This window comes from Lagenorhynchus albirostris, chromosome 4 (genome assembly GCF_949774975.1).
Source record: "Lagenorhynchus albirostris chromosome 4, mLagAlb1.1, whole genome shotgun sequence".
Classification (NCBI taxonomy): domain Eukaryota; kingdom Metazoa; phylum Chordata; class Mammalia; order Artiodactyla; family Delphinidae; genus Lagenorhynchus; species Lagenorhynchus albirostris.
The window spans coordinates 112657979-112679613 of record NC_083098.1 but is presented as its reverse complement, the minus strand read 5'-3'; the positions used below and the strand labels follow the sequence as shown (position 1 = coordinate 112679613).

Below are 21635 nucleotides of genomic sequence, written 5' to 3'. Positions count from 1 at the left end.
GGACACAAAGACGTTTACTTCTCTCTCACATAAAAACTACAAGGTGAACAATTCATAACGGTATGTAGCTCTGCTCCATAGTCATTCAAGGTCCCAGGCTGACAGGGCTCCACCATTTTCAACACAGGGCTACCAAGAGAAGTGTTGTCACCACCATTCCCACTAGCAGGAAGAGGGAGAGAGCAGAGGTCAAGGGCATTTTCCTTTTCTGTATCTGAGTAATTTCACAGGATTACGTTAGGCCTCCAATGAGAAAAATGACTGGGAAATTACTTATAAACAGAAAAGCACCAAATAAATGTTGGTTGTTATTACTGTTAAGTCATGCCACTAATGTTTGAGCAAACACAGCTCAATTTATACTTCCAAACAAATCCATCATTTTGTAAGTAAAGATCCTGGTTTCCAATTCAACTTATTGCTGCTATTACTTAAAATTGGGGGGTTAAGGAGGGGGAATTTATCTCTGCACTATTTTGATGTGTTAGGGTTGGGATATATTTGTCTTTTAGGAATGGATTTGGTCTTTGGAGGCATCCCAACATTATTCTGATATCAATTTGATGAATAAATGGACGTTCAATTTCAGTAATGTTGTTTTTGTTCAAAAAGGAAGTTGTGTGCATGTATACTGCATGTATACTGGAGGATGTGTAATATAGTAAGAAAAAGGAGAATGGGGTTGAAACTTCTCTATAAAGGCAAATTTAATGACAGTTTCAAAAATTGTGTTGAGGAATGACAGCATCATTACATATATGGCTTCCCCCAGTAAATATGTTGAAGAATGTAACATGTTTGATCTAGAAGTTATATTTACTGAAAAATCAGGCTCACTTCTTTATACATATACTTCATTTGTGAGCTCTGAAAAACATTTTTATCATTCGCCACTGGGACAATGGAAGCCAAGTATGGTACGTTATACTGTACTTCAGGCTCTAGCTATGTTTTTAATGAAATTAGGGAAGTTTCTAAACCAGCACGAGAAAAAAGTCTCAAACTTTACTTAAAACATGTAGAGAAAACCAGGTTCCGGAATATACACTAGTTGAGAAGGCAACAGATAGTTTAATACCTTTACTGTTCTTTTTATTTTTTTTAAACTTTCACCGTTCAAGTTATGACACACTTCTAGTTAAAACCTGTGCACTACAATGGATATGGATTGCATTAAGGAAAGGGGTATAAAAGAATGATGTGATTTGGAGACTATAAAATTCTATAATCATTGTCCTTAAAGCTGCCTGAGAAATGGGGACTCACGATACATAAACACCTCTCACTTGTTTTCTTATACTTCCGTTTCTGAGGCTTACAAGACTGCTTTTTTCCCCTGTACTCCTTCCTGTGACCCTTCATCATGCAAAGTATTCTTCTTAAGAAGTAAATCTTACATGTGAAAATATTATTTTTCAGAATTGTAGATAAGAAATAAATTATTAATTGAATTAAACATGATTTAGAGAAACCTTATACATGTACACTCACTATGTATTCAGAATTTCATTTTGAGTATGAGGAGGGAAAAGGGAAGTTAGAGGGTTTTTTTAAAAAGTGGTATAAACGTATGGGCACCAAGGGGGGAAAGTGGCAGGGGTGGGGTGGTGGTGGGATGAACTGGGAGATTGGGATTGACATATATACACTGGTATGTATAAAATAGATACCTGCTGTATAAAAAAAATAAGTACAATTTTTAAAAAAAGTAATGTTGAAGTGGAAAACCCTTAATTCTACCTTTCTGAATTAGTATCAAACTAGGTTTATGCTGTGATAAGATACAAGTTAGTAGCTGGCAATTCCTGATTTCCCATTATTTTTCAGCTCCTGTTACAAATTTCAGCCCCGATAGCCAATTGGGAAATACTGAATGCCCCTTTGTTATTTTGTTGTAATAGCATCATAAGCCTAGAAAATCTGGAACAATTCTGTAAGGGTTTAAAAAATGGGACATTGGACGTGATCTCTAGCAATATGTAGAGGAGACTCAATGAATAATCCTTTCACTTATGCCAGTGAAAACATCTGAAAATAATTTAAGGCTTTTTAAATATACCTTTTATCTGTCAAGAAAACAGGAAGTCATCGGACACCAAAAACAAAGTATAAGTAGGAGAGAGAAATAAACACTCAAGCTGGCCTTCTCTCCAGAGGCTTCTGCAAAATACCAATGAACTTGAGATTTATTCTGAGAACCATGAGAGTATAGGAGGCTTTGCTAGAGCCGCCCCCAGGTTGGGAGAAGTATCATAGGAGAAGTCATTCTCCCTCACCCACACAAAGGTGGAACCCAATGTGATGGTGGATTTGAGGTAAACCTGCCCTGCAGAGGGGCCCAGTAACTAAACCTGTCTGTCTAAACTGTGGTGCTGGCTGGAGGAGGGGAGAGTCTCCACTAAAAATGGGTAACTTAATTCTGATTTGTGCTCCAAATTCATAGAAAAATAACTCAAACTGAAAATATATCTAAAAGTGGTCCCAATTTGTAAGCATCTAAACACATGGTAGAAGCAAATTCAGATCCTATCTGGAAAAACTCAGACTCAAACCTAAGGCTCCAGCAATTCCCAGAGATACAGTTGCAAGGAAGAGCTCACTGTTGCAAGAAAACAAACAAAAAATCATAAATAAATGCACAAGGAAACATCTCAACATTTTCCATTATCAGAAAATAGAATATAAAATATTTTTGATATCTGTAAAGAACCTAAAGAGGAAGTAGCAAGTATGAGTATAAAACAACTCTTTATACAAATGAACAGATTTTAATAAGAACCAAACTGAAGTTCTAGAGATGAAAAATAAAGTACAGTAATTGAAATTTAAAACAGTGGATAGACAACAGAGTAAGTGGAAAGAAAGTTGGTAAACTAGCAAATAGATCTGAAGAGATTATGTACAATGCAATACACAAAGACAAAGATGGGAAATATGAAACTAGGGTTAGCAGCACGGAGTGGAGAGTGTGACTATTTAATCATAGTTCCAGAAAAAAAAAGAATAGGAAAAATGGGGGAGATAAAATATTTGAAGAAATACAGAATTTATAAAAAGCATAAATCCTAAGCAAACCAAAAGGAAGCCATTCCTAAACATATACTGAATTTGCAGAAAGCCAAAGGAAAAGAAAGATCTTAAAACCAACCAAAGAAAAAGAATTCCCTAGAAGAGCTGAAATTAGACTTACAAAACAGTAACAAAAGACAGAAAACCAAGGAATAATATTTTCAAGGAACTGAAAGTAACGCTCAACTTAGAATTGTATACATAGATAAGCTATCTTTTAAGAATGAGAATAAAGATGATTCCAGATAAATAAAACTAAAAATTTGCTACCAGCAGACCTTCATGAGAAATATAGCATGCTCTGCTACAGAGTGTTTCTGTACCATGATTTAGTTTATATGCGATGGTAAATAGGGAACTGTATCAGTGTAATATGGAGTTTGCATTTTTGTACATAATTTTTCCTGGCATATTAATCTTTAACATCATCGAGCAATAGCAAATAAGTACAAAGTGAATTGAACCCCCAAGAAAGATCAGGTATATACTTTATTACAACTAAAGATAAAGACTTACTAACTTTAAAGATAAAGCCTTTTAAAAAGCTGAGCACCCTGGGTAAGTACCTTCCTTTGAGGCGGTTAGTTGTTCTCTTAGGGACGTCAAAGACTTAAACTTTCCACGACATTAAGCTGTCTAATGAAGCCACATGTGATGAAGAAGCTGCCAACACTTACCTCAGTTAAAAAACAAAACAAAACAAAACATTAACAACAACAAACCATTTGATTGATGGAGAAGGCTACAGTCTGGATAGGATTTGATGGAACTACTCTCTGCTTAGAGCAAATGCTCTCAAGATTCTGCATCTTGAAATAGTAAGTGTGGTTCCAGTGTTGAAGTCTGCAAAGAAGAGGTTGACTATGGGAGATACAAATATTAGTGGAGATTTAACTGTGCTGGTACTTTTATTAGGATTGTTGTTGTTTCTGTTAGTGCTTTGGTCACAAGTTTTGAGTTGTGAGTAGTCTGCCCAACTCTCTTTTTTCCATGTGCCTTTCTATTGTCAATGTACGATTTTGTAGAACACAAGGTTTTCAAACAGGGAAACATATTTCACATTCTAACAGACATGCCTCTCCTAAAGGAAATACTTCAGGCAACAAAATAATTGTCGAGATGAAAGGTTTGAGATGCCATAATGAATGATGATGAAAGAAAAAGGTAAGTATGTAGGTAATTCTAAACAAACTGACAATAGAAAAGAAGCAATAGTTAAACAATAAACAATAATGCTTAATTCAAGGCAGAACTAAAATACTGGAGTGTGATTGTTAAAGTGTTCTCATGTTTCTGCGAAGAGAAATATATAGATATATAGATAGTGACTCTCTTTTTATTAACTAATGAATATTTATGGTAAAATTATAAGGAAAAATAAGGGAATAGTTAAAAAAAAAATCCCAGATAGTAGTTTCTTCTGGCAGTGTGAAAGCAGATGGGCGATGGGATTAGAAAGAGCGCACAGGTGGATGCAAAGGCACTGTGGTAATATCCTACTTTTTAAGGTGCTTGGAAATTACCCAGTTTTTTATATTACTGATGTTCTTTAAAACTTACACATGATTATAAATATTTGTATGTGTCTTCATTTTTTTTAATGTTTAGATTATATTAAAACCTGCAGATGACCACTCCTTGGTAGAAACTAGTTTTCCTCGTTTATTTCAGTTACCATGGTGGTTCTTCTGTGGGCTGTAGTTTGGTCAATTACCGGCCCTGAATGTCTTCCTGGAGGAAACCTGTTTGGAATTATAATCCTATTCTATTGTGCCATCATTGGAGGTAAACTTTTGGGACTCATTAAGTTACCTACATTACCTCCACTGCCTCCCCTTCTGGGTAAGTGCTAAACACATCCTGTTTACTTCAGAGTAAGTCATATTAAGTCATATTATGGAAATAATATATAATGGTGTGCCTCTCATGCCCTCTTCCTAAATCCACATTCTTTGACACTATGTTGGTAGCTTAACATCAGCCATGGTGGAAGTATCTTTAAGACAGAACTCAGCAAGTGCTACAAATCAGGGCTTACTATATTGTTAGTCATTCACATCACTGACAAACAAGTGAAGTTCCAACCTGCATGTTCATTGGTTCATTTTCATCTTACTCATTAACATAAACAAAATTATCAGCCGATATTCATGGTGACACTATACTCGCTCGTCATAATGTGAATGACTTCTTTGCTAAGCCTGATAGTAGTCAAGCATTTATTTGTAATCTGATTTTGTCAGTTCATTGTTGAACTGCAACCATAGTTGGTTATGGATCTGGAGTTCAACAGTGAAAAACAATGAAAGCATTCTATGAGAATCGATTGGCTCTATAGAATTTACAGCGATGATTGTTGCATATTTATAAACTGTATTCTGCACATCCCTTATATCAGTAAAATTTATAATAAATATGTAACTATATAAATACACACACACTTTTTTGGACAGCTACTTATTAAGCATTTACCAGCACACCATTGGCTGTATTGTATTATCATGCTTATTAAAATAATTTAGCCAAAAATATTCTTCCAGAGGCCATGAGAACTGTCCAAACATGAAACACATGAAAATTAGTCTTAACACTGGACATTATATCTTTAATGTTTCTTCAAAGAATTCCATATTACAAAATTTTAATTTACCACTTTCATTGTACCACAAAAGGCATTTTGTGTCCTTTTCTAACAGATTTATAAATCACTAAGTTTTATTTAAAAATCACATATCTTTCACACATATATATTTGCACACAATTCCTGAGTAACAATTTTTCCTGTTATTTTATGTTAGTGAGGACAATCAATATTGGCTAACAAAGACCAAAATTACTTGCTTTTGAATTTGTGGTCAGCCGTTGAAGCTAAATATAAAAAGAAGTAGAGTTATTTACATTTGACCATGCACTATTTCTCAATATACTTTTCAATTTTAGGTAAAAATAAAGTTATTTTGCTTAATTCATATTATTTATCATGAGTGCTTTTTGTTCTCTAAAGTTATGAACTGAATTATTGTTAAAATGAGTTGTTTCTAAATATGCCTGTATGCTGTGATAAAGGGTTGGCAATCCACCTCTTTTGTAAATAAGATATTATCGGAACACACCCATGCTCATTCATTCACATATTGTCTGTGGCTGCTTTCACACTACATGGCAGAGTTGAGAAGTTGTGAAAGGGACCCTGTGGCCCACAAAGCCTAAAATACCTCTTATCTGACCCTTGACAGAAAATGTTTGCTGACTCATGCATCTAAATCAGTGCTTCTCAAACTTTATCATGCAGAAAAATGACCTTGGGACCTTGTTAAAATGCAGATTCTAATTAAACAGATCTGGGGGTGGAGCCTGAGATTCTGCATTTTTAATAAGCTAATTATAAGTTTTCAAACATGGTTGTGCATAGGAATCACCTCATGAAGTCTTTTAAAAGCTGATGCCCAGAGATTCTGAATTAATTGATGTGGCATATGCCCTGGGCATCAGAATTTTTAAAAGTTCCCCAAGTGATTCTAATATGCAACCTAAGTTGAGACTGCTGTTCTAGGCTCCATGAAAATACACTTTATACCTCATCCTTTTTTTTTTTTTCCATTCTATGCCTATTATTACAACAAACTAAGTATACCACATTGCCAAGTGGTACAGACTTGGGCTTTGAGATCTCATGAAATCTCCTGGGGTGACTGAAATTATTCTGAAAGATCACATACGTTATATATCTTAGCATCCCTTTTTGTAGTGTTGCACTTGTGATAGAAAAAAGTTTACCACTTTTTATTGTAGTAGGGCCAGTAACTAAAACCGAAACATTATCTGAATCCATAAAGACTTGTTGAGACAGAATATGTGTGATGATTGCCTGTTCTATATTTTCATAAGCTCATTGAAATAATTGCTAGAGATAGAGGATGAAGGAGAATTTTTTTATTCCCCAAATAAACGTGAAAACAGTTGCCCTGGAACACTTTCCTTTGCCCATGGTCTGGGCTGATGTGACCACCTGATTTTGATTTGGATATTCCCTTCTTGCCTCTGAGCCCACATGGGCCTTTCCTTTCGTTGTGGGGAGAAGAACACCTTTCCTAATAGAAGGGTATTATTCTTTTTTCTCTTAATTTGTGTTATGGAAATCTTTTTAAATATGCAAAAGTTATCAATACATGCCCAATCTTATTTCATCTACTCCCAAGTTTTTTTGAAGCACATTATAATTGAAAAAAATTTCCATAATACAAATTAAGAAAAAAAGAAGAATAGTCCTATATCAAAGGAGGTGTTCTTTCCTCCACAACCTACATGAGAGGGAGAGGCCAACGGGGGCTCAGAGGCAAGAAGATGCCTGCCAAGTCCATATCAGGTGGCCAGAGCAATCCAGACCATTGGCAAAGGAAACTGGTTCCCAGGGAAATTTTCACATTCATTTGGGGAACAAAAGAATGCTCCCTTCCCCCCTAAAACTCCAAAAAAAGCCCTCTTAACATATTTTTGAATTCTTGTTAGATTATTATTCTTTTTGATTCCAGGTAGTTATTATGCTATAATTAATTTAGGACTGGTTTAGATCCACATTTTAAGTTTCAGTAAGGAACTATTGACGTATTAATGAAATATAAGGTTAGTGCAGCATTTTGGGCTCGGTAATTCATCAATATCTATGAAAATGAAATATGCCTGTACCCTAGGGCTTAACATTTCCACTGCTAGGGATTATCCTGTGGATATACTTACACAAACCTACAAACATGTAAGCTCCATATGGACAAGGACCATGTTGGTCTAGCTGCTATCTGTATTAGCAGGGTATCATAAGGGTCTGGCATGTAGTAGGCACTTAATAAATACTTGATGTATGAACTGTGCTCATTTCAGCACTGTTTGTAATGAAAAATCTTAAAGTCCATTAATTGGTTCCAAAATTATGGTACTTCCAAACAATGAGATACTATTGCAGCTATTATAAAATAAGGCAGATATATATATCAATGGGAATATATCCAGGATATATTGTTAAATGAGGAAATATTATACAATGGTATATAAACATGCTTTCATTTGTGTCCAGCACACACACACACACACACACACACACACACACACACACACAAAAGCACACACACAGGCATGCTTAAATAGGTATAGAAACTTTTTGGAAGGGCACAAATAATCCTTAACAATGAAAACCTTTGGGGAATGAAAATCAAAAGTTGCCCTTGGGGGCTTCCCTGGTGGCGCGGTGGTTGAGAGTCCGCCTGCCGATGCAGGGGACACGGGTTCGTGCCCCGGTCCAGAAGATCCCACATGCCGCGGAGCGGCTGGGCCCGTGAGCCATGGCCGCTGAGCCTGCGCGTCCGGAGCCTGTGCTCCGCAACGGGAGAGGCCACAACAGTGAGAGGCCCTCACTTTACACTTGTCAGTAATTTTTAATTTTACCATAAGCATATATTATTCTTCTCATTATTCTTTTAAAAATAGTTATTGTAGGCTAGTTTATATTTTCACAAATTCTAGAAAGACCATGACTGCAGAATTCAGAACTTAGAGACCTTCTTCCAGATCAAATGGCAGTGATGAAAGATGCCTGGGAGTGATGCTCCTTTACCTAACAGTGTCTGGGGCAAGTCGCAAAAAGCCACACGGGTAATTCTTTTCTGTTCTCAAAGCTTACATTCAAAACATCCCAACACTAGTAAATTTGTCCAGTCATATAACGGGTGGTGCTTATAAGGACATGGTGAGAAGAGGGTAGTGCTGGAGAACGGAGGGTGGAAGCCTCACAGTATCTGCTGGAGAAGTCTTTCCCTTTGCATGGGCATGAAGTATTATTACTGAGGGCAGGATTCCCTTACAAACTACTCAGTTTCCTCAGTCACACTCAGCTACTTGCAGTTTCTAGAAGGTCACACTTCTTTTTCATACCTTGGAAGAAACTGCTTTCTCTTTCAGAAACTTTTCAACTCCCCGGCCTCTTTACCCCTCTTCTCCTTCTTTGCACCCCTCTGACTCTCCCCTCCCGTCTCAGCTCATACAATACCTCCTCATGCTTCCATAAAATTCAGATTGTCAATTTGTCTTGCTCCCCTAGAGGCTGAAAGCTTGTTGAGGTGTAGTACCCAGTTTTTGTCCATTATTATATCTCTAGTGCCTATTATAGTATCTAAAATACTGAAGGCATTTGGTGAAGGTTGAATGGCTGAACGAAAAAAGAGTCACCAGCTGACATGACAGAGCAATGTCCATTTCATCATAACTCACCTTAAGCCTTTGCAGAGCAGGTTATGTAGGGTCTTTTTTTCTTAAATTATCCTGTTTGAAGGTAAAATGGAATCCATATAGGTATTTATTGACATTTCAGGTAATCCGACATAGGCAATACTGTCAGGAGCTCTTTGCTAGTTGCACACAAAGGGATGACTAAGTTGGACATTGTACTTTTTTTAATATTTATTTTATTTATTTATTTTTGGTTGCATTGGGTCTTAGTTGTGGCACACGGGATCTTCATTGTGGTGCGCGGGCTGCAGAGCAAGTGAGCTCAGTAGTTGGGGCACGTGGACGTAGTTGCCCTGCAGCATGTAGGATCTTAGTTCCCCGACTAGGGATCGAACCCACGTCCTCTGCATTGCGAGGCAGATTCGTAACCACTGCACCACCAGGGAAGTCCCTGGACATTGTATTAAAACATTTTACATTTAGAATTTGATCACACTTTCTATCCAAATACTGCATCCTGTTTCTCCCTTTCAGGTTCAGTTATTTAGGAATTATTAATTATTCTAATCTGTTGTTTTTATCTTCGTATTAAAGCCTTGTCTTAGCTCCTCTAATTTATTATATTATTTTAATTAAAAGCTTAACCTAATTTCACCTAACTGATAAGCAAAAAAGGAAGTATTTCCTAGGATTATAGGGTAGTCTCTTTCACAGCTAAAGTGCCAAAAGCTATTGCCTATATTTGAAAACTAACTAAAGAGCTGTTTGACTTTTCCATTCTAGGCATGCTGCTTGCTGGGTTTCTCATCAGAAATATCCCTGTCATCAGTGATAACGTACAGATCCAGCACAAGTGGTCTTCTGCTTTGAGAAGCATAGCCCTGGCTGTCATATTGGTTCGCGCTGGCCTTGGGCTTGATTCAAATGTATGAAGTACAAATTTCTAATTATTGACTAGGAATTTTGTTCCTTCACCACTGCCAGTGTTTAGAATCACTGAGCTTTGGGAAATGGAAGTGGGCATTGTGCATGACATTCTCAAGAAGAGAAGAGAATCTGTTCCATGCAGAACTCTCCCCAGAAGATGTTCCCATACTCTTTCTTGGAGAAAGGTGGAGTTACTATGTGGGGACAGCACCAAGAATAAAGGCCCCCCTTTTCTCTGACAGAGATATGGGCCATAGTTATAAATTATGGTCATGAGAGAGAAGACATCATATTTTTGGCATGCGAAGCCCTATATAAGAGTTGAGGGCTAACTGTACTGGCTCAGGAAACTGCCTCCTATATAGAATGAGTCTCAAGTATGAGGTTTTTAAATGCTTTTTTACATTAGGAATGAATTTTTGGAATGTTTTGATTTAGAAATGCATGTTTTGGGGGACGGAGGTTTTCACCCAAGCCTCATTTTGGGACCATAAATTATAAATAAAGCTAACCCTGAGAGGGTTAAATCAGCTAGCGTGGAGATTATGAGCACAGACTCTGGAAGCAGCCCGCCTGGGTGCACACCTAGCTCCACAACTCACCAGTGTCATGATCATAGGCAAATCACTTTAACTTGAGCCTTTTTAGTTGAGGACATCTACAGAATGGGCATAATATTACCTATGTCGTAGGGCTGCTATGAGGAATAAATAAGCTAGCTCTAAACACTTAGAACACTAGATGTTCTAAGTGGAACATTCCTGGAAGATTTGTGATGGTCCAGATGTGGGCTGAATATTGAAGCAAAAGCATTGAATGTCATCATCTCTGCATGTCTTTACAGAAGTATTTTAGTATGTCTAATTTTCTATTGCAGGCCCTGAAGAAGTTGAAGGGTGTTTGTGTAAGATTATCCTTGGGTCCTTGTCTTGTGGAGGCGTGTGCGTCTGCTCTTCTTGCCCACTTCCTCATGGGTTTACCATGGCAATGGGGATTTATGCTGGGGTAATGGTTTTTCTTTATTGGATGAAAATATGCACAGACATTTAGGGCTTTCACCGATTCCTTACAAGAGAACACGTAATAGCATTTTCTTAAGGACATCAAAAAATACAACATCGATATCAGCATAATCTAAATATTATAACTTCAAATGATAGTATATGTGTATAGTGTATGTCTAGCTTTTGCAGTGATTATAATAATTTAAACTATTTAAGAAGTAATGATCTTTTACCTATACGTGATTCCAGACTGGTGAGAGAGATGCCAGATCTCACCTCAGAGTCTGGTATAAAGGCTAATAAATATATCAACGGTCATCAACACCCAGAAGTGTTTTCCTCCTTCTTTTGTCACCAGACTGTTTGATTAGATGGTTCTGCTGTCTCTTCCTTCCACTGTCAGTTCTTATTTCTAAGAACTGGTTAAAAGCCATGAGAATTAAATAAATATGAAAGTACTTAGAATTTAGTACTAGTGCGTATGCAACAAGTAAGAAGTTCTTATTTCTCAGGGTTATGACCCTGGAGCTATACTGCTTGGATTCAAATCCCAGCTCTATGACTTTGCGTTATGCAATCTTTGGCCAGTTATTTAATCTCTCTGTGCCTCAGTTTACTCATTTGCAAAACAAAGATAATGATTGTAGCTTTTTCATGGCGTTATTGTGAGGGTTAAATTAATAGATGTAAAGTGCTTAAAATGGTGTTTGGCATGTAGTAAGCACTATAAAGTGCTTTCTGGTGTTACTACTGCTGCCATTATGAGTGTCACTGTCAATGTCATTATGGCCTTTTCCTTCTAATCTGTTGTCTTATTTTACATACTCAATCCTGGTAAAAGGCCTAACGTCACTGGGTTCCAATCCAAAAAGTCTGTGGCCATGTTTTTCAAACCTCATACCATAATGTTTTGTTTTTAAAAAAAGTTAGATTCCTGGGGCCTAACCCCATTAGGTCTTCTCTACCATCCATAAACATAACTTTTTAGGCAGCCTAAGTAGTTCTAACACAGGTTATCCATGGCCATACTTTGAAAAAAGTGTTCTATAGAACTTGCATATATGTATGTGTTTCTGGGTTGGTGCTTTGCTCCCATCTGAAAGACTTTAGTTGTCTAAAGTGTAACCTCTAAAAGAGTAGAGGTTATTATACTTTCAACAACAATAATAATAATAATGAGTAAGATACTGTCATAAATGCCTAAAGCACTGCCTGCTTAGTTTTGTTTTAGGCGCTGTATCTCCAGCTGTCGTGGTGCCTTCAATGCTCCTTTTGCAGGAAGGAGGCTATGGTGTTGAAAAAGGCGTCCCGACCTTACTCATGGCTGCTGGCAGCTTCGATGATATTCTGGCCATCACTGGCTTCAACACCTGCCTGGGCATGGCCTTTTCCACAGGTACAGGGATGCGTTCACAACGTGCTGTTCTCTTGCACTCTAGAAACATAGATTGTGGTGTTACAAGCATGGCATAGTTGCTTGATAATTAATTAAGGCAAATTAAAATGGAAAAAGTCACCTCCCAAGATTTAGTTCCATACTAGGAAGGGACCAGTAGCTTCACCCTCTAGACATAGACTGCTCAAGCAGTTTGGTAAGTGCAGTAAGGGGAGATTCAAAGGACTTGAAGATTTAGAGAAGGACTAAAACAGCTTCTACATGGAGCCTCTGGGAAGGTTTAATCTTGGAGACTTCACACAAGGGATGAGTAGATTTTCAATGAGCACAATGACAGCAGGCCAAGTGGGAGGAAGAGCGCTCTTCTAAAACAGGAACAGTTTTAACATTTGGTGGGTAATAGCAGCAATGATTTTAATGGGTATCTTTTCCATACTTACCAAATGTTGGAAATGGATGCATTATGTTTTAAGTAGTAATGAAAAAGAACTTAAGGCATTTTTTTCTCTCCCACTATTATTCAGTACCTTTACTCTCCTTTGGCACAGCATAAATTTAAGTTCCTTTTTTAATCCACGTCCAAGAGTTGGAAATAAGATTTGCAATTTCATATTATTGACAAAATGTAATTGTAGCTTAAATTTAGCTTCAGATTATTTAGTGGGAACACGCCTTCATAGAAAGTCATGTATTTTTAGCCTCTCCACTCCACTGTAGTTACTGTCCCATTTTGGGGGGTTATATATGATTTCTGCTGAGTACCTAGAACTTCGCCTCTTCCTGTTGCCCCAAAGTTGCCTTATATCCAGTCCCTGCCATATGTCACTGGTTAAATTAATCTTATCAAAAACATGGCTTTCATAAGGTTACCTTCTTGTTCAAGAACCAGTGAGGATTTCCTCTTATCTATTAAGTCAAATCTACACTTTTTTCTCTTTTGGAAACCTTGTTCTGATGCTGAACTGTTTGATAATAAAGTGCTTATTTGCAGATAAAAAAAACAAAAACAAAAAAACTCTGCTCTACCTATGCAGAAGTATGTTTGCACTGTTTTCCTGCTATACACCTTTTAAACAATAGCTCTCAGCCTCAGCTGCATACTAGTATTACGTGGGGAGTTTTTTAAAATACTCTTGTAGGCACTGCCTTAGGCCAATTAAATTAGAACTTCTGGGAATGGAAACCATGGCTTTAGAGCAACAGTTTGCATTAGAATCACAGGGGATGGGGAGAGCAGGGCAGGGAGGGCAACGAGGAGGGTCTGCAGGGCTGCCAGCTGTGGACTGCCTGCAGAACCTTCCCAGTCAGCAGTGCTGTATTCCCTCTGCCCTGCCCCACTAAATGTGGACTAAATGTGGTCCTTAGGCCTTTTGCTTGGAACCACCTGGAGCTTCTTTTTTTTTTTTTTTCGGTACGTGGGCCTCTCACTGCTGTGGCCTCTCCCGTTGCGGAGCACAGGCTCCGGACGCGCAGGCTCAGTGGCCATGGCTCACGGGCACAGCCGCTCCACGGCATGTGCGATCTTCCCGGACCAGGGCACGAACCGGTATCCCCTGCATCGGCAGGCGGACTCTTAACCACTGCACCACCAGGGAAGCCCCTGGAGCTTCTTTATAATGTGGATCCCAAGCCCTGCCAGATTTACTGAATCAGAATTTTCAGAGGTAGGGCCCAAGAAGTATTTTTTTTTAAAACAACCTTACTATATCAGAGACAAACTAATTGGCTCCTTTCTACACATTTATAGTAAATTATTTACCATATTAGCTCAAGACATAGGCTACTATCACAGCTAGATGCTTTTGACAGTCCCACCATTTCCTAGCAGAGAGCTATCCTAGCTAAGTAAAATTACTACAGAGGTAATTATTCTTTTAAATAAGAGAGAGGATAGAAACCGTAGGGGAGGAAAAGCTTTTTCGCCTCTACCCACCTTAGGTTCATTGGCTGGGACCCTGTAAATCAGACTGACCAAAGACAGCTTAACAAGAGAAAATGTTTACTAGCATGTGCGTGCGCCGTGCTTACACACTGGAGTATGCAGTGGTGAGTAACTCAAGGGGTGGTTAGAATTGGGTCTTAAAAAGCATCTTAGCGGAGAACAGTGATTTTGTAGAGAAGTGCAGGACAAAGGAAAAGGACTTTGAGCTTTTAGAGGCAACAAATTGCGGAAAGGCAAATACACGAGCAAACTATTGTTAGATAAGGGCTGGTTTCAGCGCTTTGTTATGTAGATTCCTCTGGTGCTGTCCCTGGGCTGATTAGGGTTCCACGTGGCCTCAGTGGTTAACTTCTGTCATTCCTGATGGAGAGGGGAGAGGGAGAGCTTTACAAATTTATGTCCTTCTTTTAAAAGCAAATAGGGAGATGGCAGAGAGCTTATTTTGTATGTTTCTTCTCAATTGCCTTCAGCTCAAAATAATCCTTATGCCAAAGTGGCATACCTTAGGGGTGGCATATGCTGTACCCGAAATTATAATAACAAGAAACCACATAACTGGTTAGTACATATTTTCTTAGAACAGTTTGTGAGGATGGCTTTATATATTGAGCAATATTAATATAATTTTCTGCACAATGTGCTAGCAAAGATTTTTTTAAATTAAAGTTTCCTAAATCCTGTTTGCTATGGGGGAAAATATAGTTTACTTACCTCTATATTGTGATATTTCAAAGAAGCTAAGCAACAAATAAAGACTCTTCCAAGAGCAATTTCAAAAATAATTTATTTTCAGATTTAATCTTAGAAATAACATTCGAGAAGGAGTAAGTCCCCTACGTTCATTGTAGTAAGAAAAGATTTTACTTTTATTGCCAAATTCTTAAGTTACTGTATTCTGTATATAGCTACTAAAATCAATATGCATTTATTATTAAAAAATCAGGCTCTTAAATGGCAGTTTGAATACTAGGTCTGTCTGCTCACCCAGCCTATGCATGTAATACAGTAAAACAAATTAGACCTGATTTATGAATTTTATCTTTCATATTTTCTTAGTAAATAATAAATTATGTAAATTTATACTGAAGTAAACATAGAAAAAAGTACACAAATCATAGCTTATGCCTATTTTTAAATTTATCTCCAATAATATGCATACCTTTCTTAATGGAGGCCCATTTTATTAGACATTTTAAGAATATGGAAAGCAGGAAAGATCTGTACATTTTCCTTCTATATAATTAGACTCCTTATGTTAATGATTAACGTCTGTGCCTTTATGGATTTAGAATTCTGTCTCAAGTTTTTCTTTTTATGTTTTTTTTAAGGCTCCACGGTTTTTAATGTCCTCAAAGGAGTTTTGGAGGTGGTAGTCGGTATGGCAGCTGGATTGCTTCTTGGATTTTTTATTCAGTATTTTCCAAGCAGTGACCAGGTAAAAGAAATAATCTGTGGGTAAGTCATGCTCTAACATGTCATTGGAGGAGCATTCTAGAACACTCCCCTGAAAGCGGATGTGAATTATGTGATTTAGAAAATGGCCCCCCATTTTAAAACTGCTCATTGCAATATTAGTGCTGTCCATGAGATTGATGAAGAGGGCTGGATGTATAAGATTTTTAATGCAGTCCTGGAATTTTTTTCTCTAATTTATATTCTGTATACTTCAAACTTCACTGTAAAACAAATAACATCAATTCTAAAATAATACAATATGTCTTTTTATTTATCTTAATTTTATTTTTATGTATTTTAATTTTATTATTACTCATAATACTCAACTAAATCAAGATATAAAATGGCTTTGGGGGCCTCTTTTTTTAGTATCAAAATACCTTAGATTCTTTTTTTTTAAGATTCTTTTTGATGTGTACCATTTTTTTTTAAGTCTTTATTGAATTTGTTACAATATTGCTTCTGTTTTATGTTTTTTGGCCACGAGGCATGTGGGATCTTAGCTGCCCGACCAGGGATTGAACCCACAGCCCCTGCATTGGAAGGCGAAGTCTTAACCACTGGACCTCCAGGGAAGTCCCAAAATACCTTAGATTCTAGTACTATCAAATAGACAGACCTTATCATCTCATATCATATAGTTCAACATTTCTCACCAAAGATATCAAAGTTCTTTACTGTACACAGTGATTTCTTAATAAACAAAGGTTTTGTTTGTTTTCCTTTACTCCCCTTGTCTCTTAGATAAACATATAAAAGTCTTTTTTTTTCCTAGAAGAACTGGCATTATTTTGAGATTTCAGAGCATTTTGAATGGAATTAGAAACTTAACTAAAGTAGAACTGTACGTAAGAACGTTAATATTAACATTACTTGAATGTATGTTGGTTTGAATTTTTACTGTGCGCAAAAAGCTTCAATTGTAGATTGTAGATTTTATGAATGCATAATAGAAAGTTATAGGATTTTCTAATTAAACAGCAAAGTAAAGAGAAAAATGATAGCTTACATTTTGTTGTTTACTGTGTATAAAATGATGGGGTAGGTACAATAAAGTGCCACTGGTTCCATATAGCAGCCACTAGCTACATGTGGCCATCGCAGATACAGAACACTACCGTAGACAATGCAGATACAGAAATTTCTGTCGTCACTGAATGTTCTGTTGGAAAGTGCTGATCTAGTGCACTCCGTACAATAACTCATGAAAAGAGTACTGTTAATATGAGCATTTTACTGATGAGGAAGTTGAGGCTTAGGGAGAAATGATTGAAACAAAGTCACGTAGCTAGAAAGCAGCGGAGCTGGGAATGAACTCAGGTAACCCACCGCCAGAGCCTGCACGCTTCCAAGCCAAGCACTTCTAAAAAGCCTGCCTGCCTTCTAAAGCAATCAAGAAGTTTAAAAGGCCAAACGGACAAGTGAAAGGAAAGAGGTACACATTTCTGAGACTTTAAAAATCAACAACAAGGACCTACTGGGTAGCACAGGGAACCCTGCTCAGTGTTATGTGGCAGCCTGGAAGGGAAGGGAGTTTGGGGGAGAATGGATACATGTCAATGTATGGCTGAGTCGCTTTGCTGTGCACCTGAAACTATCACGACGTTGTTGGTCAGCTATACTCCAATATAGAATAAAAAGTTGAAAAAAAATCAACAACGAAAAACTACTCTGTCTACAGCCTCTTAAAGCTTCTTGGTATTCAAGGATTTAGAAAGAAAAACCAGGAGAGTATCAAATTAAAGAGTGAACAGAGAACCTAAAAATAATAGAGATATCATATCTTTAGCCTTCACAGAATCCCTGGGATGTAACTGCTTTAGGGAACGGGGAAAGAAGACTTGAAGAGTTTAAGTAATATGGCCAACTACATATGTCAGTGGTGTAAAAGCTGAAATTTTATCCCTGGTCTCTCTGTCCCTAAAGCCTATGTGCTTTTTTCTGCTGTTGCATTTAGCCCTGTGAAATTCTGCTTTGATAACTGCAGAGAAGGATAACTGGTATTCCTGGGAGAGGCACCTAACATCTGTACATGTGCTAACTCTACTTTTACTAAGGAAAAGAAAGTAAATGTTCTGTCATGCATTTATATGCTCAGACACAGACGTTTTTATTTTCTAAGTCCTGACTATGGAAAAACCAATAGTTAGAAATCAGTTATATGAAATAATTGAGCTAACCAACCTCTCTCCTCCTCTAGGACAAGCTCGTGTGGAAGAGAGCATTCCTGGTCTTGGGGCTGTCTGTGCTGGCTGTGTTCAGCAGCATGTATTTTGGTTTCCCTGGGGCAGGAGGACTGTGCACGCTGGTCCTGGCTTTCCTTGCAGGCAAGGGATGGGCCAGCGCAAAGGTGAATTCATTTTAAGTTCTTCTGCTCATGATCACTTTCTGATCAGATTAATTTTTTCTTTCCAGATACTTTCTTAACATCAAATTAATGAAATTATTTAATCATAAAAGCTATTTTCTATACATTTGTAAATGTATGTCCAAGTTCACACACGTACATCCTTTTCCCCTTACATACGAATCTAGAACTTAAGGTCTTTACTTAAAACATATTTACTGGGCTTCCCTGGTGGCTCAGTGGTTGAGAGTCCGCCTGCTGATGCAGGGGACACGGGTTCGTGCCCCAGTCCGGGAAGATCCCACATGCCGCAGAGCAGCTGGGCCCGTGAGCCATGGCCGCTGAGCCTGGGTGTCCGGAGCCTGTGCTCCGCAACGGGAGAGGCCACAACAGTGAGAGGCCCGCGTACCGCAAAACAAAAACAAACAAAAACAAACAAAACAAACAAACAAAAAATACATCTTTAAGTAGGAAAAAAAAAACATATTTACTTACTTAAAGCGTACCATGGTTCTATTTCCATGCTGCCTTCCTTATCCTTTGTAAGGGCTGCAGAGTACTGCATTGTATAGCTGTGCTATACTCTATTTAATCAGTCTCCTACTAATAGACATTAGATTGTTTCTAGTTTGCTAAGACAAAAAGCGCTTCAATAAAATGCCCTTACATATACTATATTCAGTAAACTCTAAGGCACTATCCAGTCTTATTATTATTTTACATGCTATCAAGAAAGAAAAAGAATGCTGCCAATTAAACTGATATCCTAATTTCAGAAATATTAAAATGAGAAAAATTTTAATGTTATAGCATATTATTGAGTTTATCTATAGGATACATTTCTAGAAATAGGATTGCTCTTTGAAAGACTGTGCACACTGATACTTTTGATAATATCAATTTGCCCTTTTAAAAGACTGTACCAATGTACATTCTCACCAACAGTATGTAAGAGAATCTGCTTCTCTGATCTATTTTCAGTCTTCAGATATTGTGCCAATCTGATGGGTGAAAAATGTATCTCATTGCTGATCTGGTAGCATTTCTTTATGAGTGAAACTAATCATCTTTTCATATGTTTACTTGCCAGTGTATTCAAAAGCTTGTGCCTGTTTTTTATAAGATTGTTTTGGTTTTCCTTACCAAGTTTCAAGATCATTAAGGTTATCTGTTTTCTTAATATGTATTATGGAAATCAGCTGATTGCCATTTATTTATTTTAATTTTAAAATACATTTTTATAGATTTGAACTTGACAGGGTCATGTGCTATTCTGTTTAATAAAGAAATTAGATGTATGTGACCTAAACTAAATGTAGATATATCCTTTTGGAAAACCTAAAGAAAACTGCTCAAAATAATTAAGCTTAATATAATGCCATATGGAAACATGTGAAGGTTATAAATCTTGAGATTAGATAAATAATCATGTTCAATTATGGGAATCTCTGCAGAGATATACTAGAGATAGAATTTCCTTGTGGGTAAATAGCATTCAGATAGGAGGCTTCCATTCATTCTCTAACAGTGTGATTATAAAATTAGGACAAGTATAAGTGTGAATCATCTTGCTTTAGAGGAGGGAAGGATTGGAAGGGGCTCCTGGAGCCTTGTGTGAACAAGGGTACTGAGGCCACAAGAAAGTGAGCTGAGATGGATTGGACTTCGAGGAAAAGGAGAGTCCCTTTGAAACCCTGCTCTAGACACCAGATGGGCACCTAGGTTTGTTGCCCTGTCAGAGGCTTGGCGGTAAGGCTTTCAGGTGGTCTACTTTTTTTCTTTTCAGCAGCACCTATATTATTCATATAACATCGAACAAGATTTCTGATTTCATATAACATCGAACAAGAACAAAACTAAAAAGTACACAAACTTCCTCGTATAAATTGGGTACTCCTGTCATCCCTCATCTCTCATAAGCCTTTGCTCTTATCAAACATTTGTTTTTCTATGGCTTCCCTTTTCTTGAGGGCTGAGGCAAGGTTGTCCCGTATCGTGGGCAGTCTTCTGTCCAATCTCAGCTTGGGACATAGGGCTGTGCTGCCTCCCTTGCTTCTCTCTGAGGACTCACCACTGTCTGTCTTCCACCCTAATCTGGGCTGCGGACTAATACACCTGATCCTTGAAGCTCTCTGATCTACTCCTTTGCCTCAGGACCAAGGACACAGTTTTCACCCAGTAAAGGGATGCAGCTAAAGTTGCATTGTGACCCCTTATCCGACACCTGGGAAGTTTGCCAGCCGTTAGCATTCTACAAACTGGCCCTTAACTTCTTATTTTTGTATATTGTTTGGTTTCTTTTTTGCTGTTGTAAATATTTTTTATTTCAGTTGTCAGTTGCTGGGTTACAAATTACCTCAACATTTAATGACTTAAAACAACAATTTTGTTTTGTTTTAATTTGTCTTGCATTTCTGTGGATAGACTTGGCTCAGGTGGGTGATTCTTACTTGGAGTTGCTCATGAGGTTGCAGCCAAATAATGACTGAGACTGGAATCTGTCCCTTAACTTCTTAACTGTAAACATTTGTCAGTATTAAAAGAAATAAATTACTAAAGAGAATAATTTTTAAATAAAATTAGTTTTGTTTCTGAGTATGAAAGTACTATACGCTCATTTTAAAATATTGGGAAATAAAAAAAAGTCAGAAAGCAAAGGAAAGAAAAAATCGTTTACAATTCCTCTACCTAAAGCCAACAGCTCTGTAAGCTATTTAAGTACTTTGGCTTATTTCCGTTCATTTATTCAACAGGAAAAATTTCAAATACACTTATAGTAAGTTTCTTCAAATTGAATTTTACTGGAAAATGCTATCTGTTGTCACCTCTTAAAAATTTTCAAAAATTAACAACCAGCTCATATTATCCTGTCATAGGTAAAAGGAGGGAAAGGAACTAATAAATGTTACTGCCACTCTGTAAGGCCTTATACAAGGCACTAAGTGAGTATTCTCACTTACTTTCACAAAAGAAACTGAAAAAGTATTACCATTTCCATTTTATAGAGACTGTAAATCAGAAGAACTTAACATATTCTAAAACATGTCCGAGGTCACAGAATTTAAAAAGTGGCACTGGGATTTAAGCTCAGGTTTGAATCCAAAGCGACTGGTACTACCCTTATAATACAACTGTAGCATTATTACACAGGACACATTTCTATATTTTGACATCTATTTGAATAACACATATCACATATATTAAAAATGTTATACTTCTACACTTTGCAATTTAAAATTAAGTTCATAAATGATAGGATTTTAAAAAACAACAAAA

At 37.2% G+C, this 21635-nt stretch overlaps 1 protein-coding gene across 2 annotated transcripts in view; it reads left to right on the top strand.

Moving 5' to 3' along the window:
• Window positions 1–21635, top strand: part of SLC9B2 (solute carrier family 9 member B2) — a 117733-nt gene that overhangs the window by 14094 nt on the left and 82004 nt on the right. The window contains exons 5-10 of one of the 2 annotated variants that reach the window (XM_060148533.1): window positions 4741–4911; window positions 10072–10214; window positions 11093–11220; window positions 12440–12615; window positions 15886–16012; window positions 18213–18362. In XM_060148533.1, the coding sequence (XP_060004516.1) occupies window positions 4741–4911; window positions 10072–10214; window positions 11093–11220; window positions 12440–12615; window positions 15886–16012; window positions 18213–18362 (895 nt within the window). The remainder of the gene's footprint in view (window positions 1–4740; window positions 4912–10071; window positions 10215–11092; window positions 11221–12439; window positions 12616–15885; window positions 16013–18212; window positions 18363–21635) is intronic. The other variant, XM_060148534.1, reaches the window with a different exon arrangement.